This window comes from Tyto alba, unplaced genomic scaffold, assembly GCF_018691265.1.
Source record: "Tyto alba isolate M040663 unplaced genomic scaffold, T.alba_DEE_v4.0 Super-Scaffold_41, whole genome shotgun sequence".
Taxonomy (NCBI): Eukaryota; Metazoa; Chordata; class Aves; order Strigiformes; family Tytonidae; genus Tyto; species Tyto alba.
The window spans coordinates 3,533,484-3,542,922 of NW_024881317.1; the positions used below are offsets into that span (position 1 = coordinate 3,533,484).

At 40.6% G+C, this 9,439-nt stretch overlaps 1 protein-coding gene across 1 annotated transcript; it reads right to left on the reverse strand.

Annotated features, from left to right (window-relative positions):
- Nucleotides 1–1,619: 1,619 nt before the first annotated feature.
- On the reverse strand, nucleotides 1,620–9,233 carry MTFMT (mitochondrial methionyl-tRNA formyltransferase). Its single transcript, XM_042804328.1, has 10 exons — nucleotides 9,104–9,233; nucleotides 8,515–8,727; nucleotides 7,971–8,093; nucleotides 7,064–7,166; nucleotides 6,412–6,487; nucleotides 5,767–5,858; nucleotides 5,100–5,181; nucleotides 4,392–4,474; nucleotides 3,849–4,076; nucleotides 1,620–1,856 (listed from the first exon to the last, which is right to left on the reverse strand). The coding sequence occupies exons 1-9, from the start codon at nucleotides 9,223–9,225 to the stop codon at nucleotides 3,879–3,881; spliced, it is 1,092 nt and encodes a 363-aa protein (XP_042660262.1). The 5' UTR covers nucleotides 9,226–9,233; the 3' UTR covers nucleotides 1,620–1,856; nucleotides 3,849–3,878.
- Nucleotides 9,234–9,439: the final 206 nt, after the last annotated feature.

Sequence of the window (9,439 nt, forward strand, 5' to 3'; positions counted from 1 at the left end):
GAATGCCCCATTTTTGTTTTGTCTGTTCTGCAAAAATAATCAGATTTTCATTACCTACCGAGTTAAATCCCTACAGATCTAGGTGAAAGCAAAGTTTCCAAAGAGACATTTTGGCTAACAGCTGTCTGGGGAACACCAATTCCCTTTAAAGCTTCTCTACTATGCCAAAAATAGCATGCCAAAGTTTTCCTCCATAAAAAAATGAATTAATCTTACCCTTTTTTCCTCCATAAAACAACTGGCTGAAGTTGAGCGTATTCAGAGCTAGGATATTAACTGTTAAGGAACAAAGAACTGTCTAATCTTAGATAACCTCTTGCATAGAAAGCAATTCTGAGAAGACTTAACTCTGCACAGATCTGCAAAGAGCAAACTCTGCACAGATCAAAAGATTAAGTTACAAGTATAGGCATCCTGGCTACAATATGGTTTAGACATTATTTAGTATTAAACAACTAACTGAAGACATTCTGTACCAGATTTTCACAATCTTCTGTCCAGCTGAACTTGGTTTTCCCCTGAAAGAGGTGCAGCGAGCACCATCTGCAGGGTTTCTTAGCACATGCCACCTCAAACTCCCCCGAGGATGCAGGGAAACTCTTTGCTGTTGCTTTGTTCTTTAGTTGGAACTGAAATTAGCGCCTGCCAGCAATGACTAACAGCAATAGATCTCACATGAGGCGCAATCTAAAACCGTCAGTGAGAGATGTACAAATTGCCCCACATGTTCTCTCCGATGCTAACATCTAACACAGACACAGCTGGCTGGAAGTTGATAGTCCAACCAGCAGCATTAATGCCACCCAGCAATCACATTGCTTTGCTCCGTGTCACTCTGGAGATGCAAAGGATAGAAACAAAAAGCAAAGGAGTTAAAGAACTTTGAAGGAATTTTCCTCAGAAGTTATTCCTAGAACAAAGCAGTTGATTTAAATTTGGTCATCTAAAAACTTTTGAGCTTAAATTGCCTGAACTTTTGATACAGTTCTTTCTGTGGGAGTCACATCTCACTGTTCATTTTGGTCAGATCATAATGAACAATCTTCCAGTGCCTGAGGACTCAGTACACCAGAAAAGTTGGGTCCACCCATGCTAACAAATAACTCAAATACTTCAGTTCTCAGAAGTCCAAAATGCTTTATCATTTGTGCTTATCTATAAATTGTGGTGGCGGGTGGATTTGGTTTTTTTTTTTGTATACTAATTTCTCTGCTAATTCAACTTCTGATACAATCAATGTCTGAGGCCAGACCCCTACCAGGCAGCTGATTAGTGTCAAAAATGTCACCGTCTATGGGGAAGGGGCTTTAGAGAAAATGTTATTATTCTCAGCAAACATTGAATATTTGGATTCTAAGGATGCCTATGAATGTTTTTTAAAAATAACTGATAAAAAAATTCCCCAGAAGCTCCAGCAGAGAAAACATAAGGCAAGCAGCTATACAGCTGAGACCAGTGATATAAAAAAAAAAAAAAACAAAACAAAACAAAAAACCCCAAACCCACCCACCATCCCCACAAACACAGAAGAACCCCACTCACCCACCCACCATCCCTTCTATGGGCATAAGGTGATAACTAACCTGTCATAGACTGATCTGAGCAGAGTAAAAGCAAAATGATTTCACAACCTTTACTTGCGAGTAGTAGGTGGGAGCAAAATACAAAAATACATTTGCCTGGGAACAAATTTGCTGGTTTTGTAACTTCTGCTGCACAAATTTCACCCTTGAGTCTGCAGTCAGAGACAAAAAGAATTCTCCACAGGAGCCTGACTTCGACCTTGCTGTTGTCTCCAGTTTTTTACTCTGATTCATAGGCTTGGATTTCTTGAGGGATCATATGTTCTGGAAAACCTGTCAGAGGCAGATTAATTGTTGGATCAACGTCAATTAAAGAAAAATACCACAGCATCTGCTTTAACAGATGCTTCTTCAGAAACATTTTAATCCATGTGATATGACACATTTTTCTGTATTTTCTTTTTGCTTTCTTTCACTCAGCGAGTCACACTCGAGCACATCAAGTTCCTGTCACCTTGATGCAAGTCCCATGAATTCAACACCTGACTTGAACTTTAAGTTCCAGACTTAATTGCTTGAAAAGACATGAATGTGTTGAAAAGTCTGAAGAACCAAAAGGATGTGTGGAAGAGGATGTGCTGGCATTTATCGATGAGCATGAGGAAAACAGAACCATTGTAACACCAAGTCTACAGAACCCCTGAAATTTCTTCTTTTGAGGCTTACAAAATTTCAGTGATAATGCGGTAAATATGAAGCTAACAGAACAGTGCCTCCTCGAGTCCGAATAGCACCAGTGGCTCTGCTTTTACTTCAGTATTATTCAGAAAAAGCAGGAATAAATCGAGCAAATAACACTAGATGAGGTCCTAAGATACAGCCAGTCTTTGTTTTGCTGTTATCCTCAGAGTGCTACATTACTGCTAAGACAAGAAAGTAAGAGAGTCACCAGTTTTGGGGTTCTTCACATGAAACGCTCCTTCTTATACATGCCATTAACAAAGACAGCCTGAGGAAATGCTTGGATTAGATTAACAACTCATCAAGTAAAAACCTCTCTCAAAAAGAAAGTATGACAGTAGAAGATAAATCTTCTGGATGGATGGCACACAAATATTAAGTGGGATACATTCTAGGATATGAAAACGAAATGGAGAAGGAAGAAATAGCAATCAATATGATTAAATAGGAAAGCTAAGAAATTGATCTGAAAAGCTAAACAAAAGTATCTAATGAACAAGGTGAATGACATTTATAGATTAGAAATCGTTTATAGACTAGAAACAGAATCAATGAGATTAAAACAAATCACTTGAAAAGCAAATATACACAGTAAATTTTTCTTTTATGGATTTAAAAGGAAACAAAATGATGTGCCTGCATCACATGCAGGTGACTAAAACCAATTGGCTAGCATTCATGGATGATGTTAAACAGTACCTACTACTACAGCATTTTCAGCCAACAGGCCCAAATAACCATGACAGTCCTAAGAGAACTGGATCTCAGATTAGAATGGATTAGGAATATTCCATTTATCCCCTTTCTAAATCGAAGATTTATTGAAACTGAATTCCAGCACACTGGAAGTAGACACCTGTAGACTGAAACTACATAAAGAGAATAAACAGGAAGACACAGGTAGTCACACAGTTGGCAATGACTGCGCAGGTTAATTAGATGGAACATCAGAATGCCCAGAAAACCCCACCCAGCAAACAACTCTGACAAAAGCATATGACCAGCTCCACTCAGCTCCAGGTATGGTATTATATAAAGACGTGGCATCAAATTCCAGTGAGAAATAAGGGATGTGCTGTGTTAAGTGTAGTTGACTCTAAGAAAACTATTATGAACAGGAAAAGATTCTCTGGATGTTCCCAGCTAATGCTTAAGTTAGTCATCTCAATGTGGGGATACAAAGGTAGTTTAAGAGTCCGCAAGAAACTAACTAGACAATCTAAGGGTCTCAGTAAACACTAATCTCTGAACTACAGAGAAGCATGGAATTTTAATATTTCCAGATTAAAGTAACTATGCACAATTTATAATTGAAGAAAAGTATTCCAAAAGTCCTCCAAAAAAATTGAAAACAATGTATAAAAATAAATTTATTACTCAACAGCAGAAACAGGGATTTATCACTATCTTCAGCATCCACACAGATTCTCTTCCTTGATGGGGGAAAAAGAAGTGAGTATCATCAGGAACCCATGATGAAAACACACAGATGACAGTAAGATCAAACACTCTGGGAGGAAGTCCCTTAACTAAATTGAGTGTTACAGGTGAGCACTGAAATATTTTATATTACTATTAACTTACAGACATCTTCTTCTGCATTTTAAAATACACCTATTTTCTATCCTGTGACAATATTTCCCTCTCTTTCAGAGTCTTTTTTGCCGTGCTAAGTTTGAGTGTTTGAAATCTACATTCCTGATGAACTGTCCTTGAGTTCTGCTGAAACCAAGAGTGCATATATCCGTTGTAGAAGTCAACTGCTGTAAGCTTCTTCTTTAATATGACTGTTTTGATTCCAACCCAGCCTTCCTAAAAATAAAAATAAATTGGCAATAAGATTCTTCATGTTTCAATATTATCTTTAGCTCTCACAAGGCTCGCTTACAGAATACATTTTATTTAATGTCATCATGCTTACACTACAATTCAAATTCTTGCCTACTAGTGAAAAGCCTGTTAGTGGAAATTGAAAGTTCTTCAAGGTATCATATAAAAAAAGACTGATGCCTATCTATACTAGTTCAGTGAATAAAGAGGGCCAATTAAGACAAAGTTACATAACACACAAATACTAAAAACCTCATCTTTGGGGCAGTGACTATAAAACAAATGGGAAAAGCCTACCTTGCAACAAGCCATCAGCGTTTGGGACGCTTTATGGTATAGTAGTGAACCAGGAACAGCTCCACAGCCATTTAATATTTGATCTAAAAGCACAGAAAGATTGTCTTGCATTTTTATGTCAACAAGTATAAAAAAGTTTGAAACACTTATATCTCTCTGAAGCATGATAATCATCTTCAGTCACTATTTTGCTCAAAAATATTTGATTGTGTTCTGTGTTTTGTTACACCCAAATGAGCAGGGTAGAATCAGAACTTTCTGGCTCTGCTCCCTATCTGATCCACAAAGCCATCAAGCCCAGTATGCTCTGGCACAGCACTCAGCCCATGAGACTCACAGGCTACTACAGAAAACAGCTTAGGGAATAGTCCCCAGGAACAGCTCTCCTCACGAGAGACCCCCAGACAATGGTATTAGAAGAGGATCTCCTAACTAACTGGAGGATTAAAATCCACCAATCTCAGGATTCACAGAACTACACCTGCTGCTTGCTCAACATCATTACAAGGCAGGAATGTCCTTAAAATCCATTTTATGCTCATCTCTGGGCACAGAAGCACTCTAAGCATGTATGACACTGACAGTTCTACTGGAATTTCAGAAAGCAGTACTTAAAGCTGTTGGTTAGTACAATTGTGTACGATCTCCAAGTCCATGTTTGAAAAGAAAGGAAAACTTAATGTAACACATTAATTTAAAAGTAAATACCAGCAAAACCAGGTATATTATCCACTTCCACAAAATCCAGAAGTTTAGCAGTAGTACCCTTCCAGATTGTCCGCAAAGGAAACTGGAAACAGAAGCAGATGACACATTGAGAATATTTTCACCATTTCCAGGCAACTGTACAGTTGTTTTGTTTTTTTTTTTTTCTCATGCAAGATACCTGTGATAATAACATTAAAGAAAAACTTTAGGTATATGACCAGATAAGAGATTTTCCTTACTACATCTAGTTTTCCTTTCCTTTCTTCATCTCATTGACGAGCAAACCATTAGCATGTGCAATAATGAGTTAAACAACCAGCTACAGTAGCCGTTTCCTGTAGCAGTTTACACTGTCTGCTGTCATGCAAGGATGTCACTACAGCGTTCTGAAACCCTCTCAAATGCACCAGTGGAAATTTCAGAACTAAGGAAACAATACAAAACTATTGAGCTGATTTCACACTTAGGATCAAGCTCATGAAAATTCTCCTCCACACTAATTCCAACTCTAATGCTAAACTATTGTGGGATTTTAAAACCCATGCTAGGTTTTGGAGACTACAATAACTAAACTTGAGTTTTAGTCATTAGTAAAATATCTACACCAAACTCAAAACATGCTAGAGGACAGAAAAGGGTCAAAAAAAAAAAAAAAATCCAGTCTTACCATACTTCCAATTGCACGATGCAGCTGTATTATTTGTGCAGCCGTTTGCTCTTCCCAGTTTATACAACTCTTAGCTATGGATATTTTAGGAGCTAGGAGGAAAAAATAAATTAGAAGACTTCATATTTTGTTTTGCATCTTTCTGCAAACAAATAGCTGTATTATTTTATCCTATTTTAAACCTGGTTTTATCCTGACCAAGGTAGGTTTACCATCTAGCCACAGGTACCTTCGACAACAACTGGAGAAAAGATTTTGTAAAAACCTCAATTTAGATTATTTACACCTTATTCTCCGTTGTCCTCTTATTTACCCACTGCACTGCAAACTGGTAACATATATTTACTAGCACAGCTGTAACATTCTGTCTGTGTTACAACCATGAAGAATAACTCATTCAGATTTTGTGACATCACTAGTGATTTTGATACTGTGCAGGCAACTGGAAAAAAAGTTAATGTAGTAAGTTTGAAGAATTCTGAAGCATTTTTCCCTCTGTATGACTTTACACCAGAGAAGACAGTGAGGAGATCATGTTGAGAAAATATTTTAAAAACTACAACGCAGCACAGTAGGAAGAAATTTATTTTTTAATTTTATCAGTTGGAAAACTATTAAGTTGCATTAAGTATGATGTGTACCTACCAAATGTTACTCCTTCTTTTGGCTGCTCTTTTTTATTTTTTAAACTTTCAGGCAAGTTTTTCAAAACTGATATCAGCTGAAAATTAAATTTTGTATAGAGTATTAGCAAAGCTAAGTAGAGTACATTTATTAACAGTAAATCCAAGACATACAAATACAGTACTTAATTTTTCATCAGTGAAACTTTCTTGTGAGCTTTTAGAAAATCAGGTCACTATATTCAGAAGACTTGTATCATACACACAAACACGCTAAAGGCATCCTTCCCACTGAACCATAATTAAAAAACCAAGTATTCTTTTATGGATGATCTCCTCTCTGATACTAATCCTAGAACAGGACAAAAGTTGATTATCAAGACGAAAAAGTAGATATTCATTCAACGAAAGCAGAATCTGCACTGCCTCCATACAAAGCACTCGAGTTCTTCACTGAACAGAAAGAGAACAGCAACGCAAAGGACCAACACTGACAGCTTATCACATACCACTCAGCTTTCCTCTCAGCAAGGCAAAGTGCTCACCAACACTGTTTCAGATCACTCTCCTCTTAACAGTTGCAGTCAACTCAGAACAAGATTAAAAAGAATTCTGTTTACACATGTTAAAAGCAAGGAACTCATCAGAATTGACACTAGCTTGCATGACTTTACCATGTTCGCACCCATCTTTGATAACATCACTTCCAGCTCCGTTGCAGTGCAGTGGGGGGGAACAGCAAACTCTTCTTGCTTAATAATTGGGCCTACATCAAACCTGTAAGGCAGAAAATATACAGGCTATGACTCAATTAGCAGCTCGAAAGTCTACATTCAACATATTAACTCAGTTACTAATTACCCTTTTTTTCCTCTAAAACTTTATTTTTCACACATTATCAAATAATGTTTGGTTCACAAAACACAGGGAAAAGAATATCAGACAAATCTTGGCAAGCAAGATTCACCTCAGCAAGCTGAGATTGGTATGAATGCACAATTTACAGTTCAGAAGCATGAGATCTCAGAAGAAACATTCAAGAGAAATCTGGTTTGCATTTTCCTAAGATCTATTACCAGACAAGCATCTAAGAAAGCAAAGATAACTATGATAATGTGTTTTCACGAGCCTTTTAAGCCAGAGTTTGTGCTGAAACTAAAACATAATCTCTCTCCCATCCCTAGACAGGCAATTGCTTGGCCTCTCTTTCATTTACAGAAGGTTAAAAATGACTCTCAAGTCTGAAAACCAAATCCCTTGTTACATCATACCAAGCCTATTCACCTAGCTGTACGACTGTTCTCTGTCTGCTCCCTGTAATAATGCCAAGAATTAGAGAACAGGACTGGAGTCTAGAGTGCAAATATGCACTCACTAAAATACTGTATTATTGGCAAGTCTCATATGGTTAGATGAAAGCTTCTAAGTGTTTAAAATTTTAATATTAAACATACAGGTGCATTAAAAAAAAAAAAAAGCAATCACATAAAATGATTTAAATGATAACTTAAGTGGTGATGGTTTAAAGTCCTGAGAGGCAACAGAAACAGTAAGTTTTTCTGGGAAGTAAACCGAACTTACCTTTTTGGTCTTATTTCCATAATTGTCACCCCAGTCACTTTATCACCATGAAGCACTGTGTGGATTATTGGTGCAGGACCACGCCATCGCGGGAGACAGCTGGGATGGACATTCAGCACACCGCTGAAGTGAAATATTTCAGAGTTAGAATAGGAACAGTACCTGAAGCTGAGTCCATATGTAAATGGGCATGCAATATTTATTACACTGAAACTACTTTAAGAATTAACAACTCAAACCTTCTAAAGTGTTACTGGTTTAAATATGCATTTAAGGGAAAATTCACACTATATAACCTTCAGTTTCTCAGTGAACACAGAAAGGGAGATGAGAGGAATAAAGGTAAACATGTTACGCTGAACATTTGCATGGGTCTACATCAACATGTTAAAGAATGACAGTGAACCTCACAACGACAGAAGTCGGGCTAAGGCTAGGCAGATGAATCCAGGAAAGAAGCTGACCTCACCTGCCACAAGTCTCAAGTGTTGACTCAAAAACTTTGCTAACGAAGCAGCGACAGATGCCCTGTCAAGTCACTTACTATGGGAACTGCAGAATAACGTCCTCACTTAGGAGACGTCCAAACGATGCCACCACACCCACGTCAAACTGCCCTGCAGGTCCCGTGTGTGGCCACTCGTGAAGAGGCAGCTGGAGCTCCAGGGCACATCTCCTCACAGGCAGGTCGCCAGATGGGCAGGAGGGCAGCGTCACCACCTCCAGCCTGGACACCAGCGAGTCCCCGCTGGGCTCCCTGGCGTGGGCGAGGATGGAAGGGCTCACGCAGGCGAAGGCCGGGTCGCCTCAGCGCCCTTCCACAGCGCGTCCAGCCCCGACCCCCTCCGCGGGACAGACACCCAGACACACGCCACGCAGGCACCCCCCCCAGACACATGCCACGCAGAGACACTCCCACTCGCAGGCACACGCCACACGCAGCCACCTGCAGACACGAGACACCTGCAGCCCCCTGTGACACACAAGAGACACGCAGACACCTGAGACACACGCAGAGACACGGAGTGACACGACTCTCGCACGAAGTGACACCCCCCCCACGGTCCCTCCCCCCCGGTTCCCCTCCATCGACCGCCTCGCGACCCACGCTCCCCGCCCCCCCCCCGCCGTACCTGGCCGCCCCCAGAGCCCTCAGCGCGGTGACGGCGAAGCGGTCGGTGCCGAAAAACAACACCCGCCATGGCGGCGCCACCCTCACCCCCGCCAGCCAGGCGCGCGCCAGCCGGCCCGGCATCGCCGCGCTTCCGGCGCCGGGCGATGACGCGCAGAGGAGGCGGGCGGGGAGGAGGAAGTGTGGGGGGGAGACGCCCCTCAGGGCTGCAGCGGCGCCGCCGCCATTTTGGTGTGGGGCGGGCGCTGGAGCTGCGCTCCCTCAAGGGCTGAGCTACGCCTCAGGGCAGCGCTTCCCGAGCGCTTCACCGCGCCAAGGGAAAGGCGAGCGGGCTCGG

Coding starts and splice junctions, on each gene's coding strand:
- MTFMT (XM_042804328.1), bottom strand. CDS start 9,225: ATGCCGGGCCGGCTGGCGCGCGCCTGGCTGGCGGGGGTGAGGGTGGCG. Junction 5,859..6,411: donor AAAAGAAGGAGTAACATTTG/GTAGGTACACAT, acceptor TTTTCCTCCTAG/CTCCTAAAATATCCATAGCT. Junction 5,182..5,766: donor ATCGTGCAATTGGAAGTATG/GTAAGACTGGAT, acceptor TTCTGTTTCCAG/TTTCCTTTGCGGACAATCTG.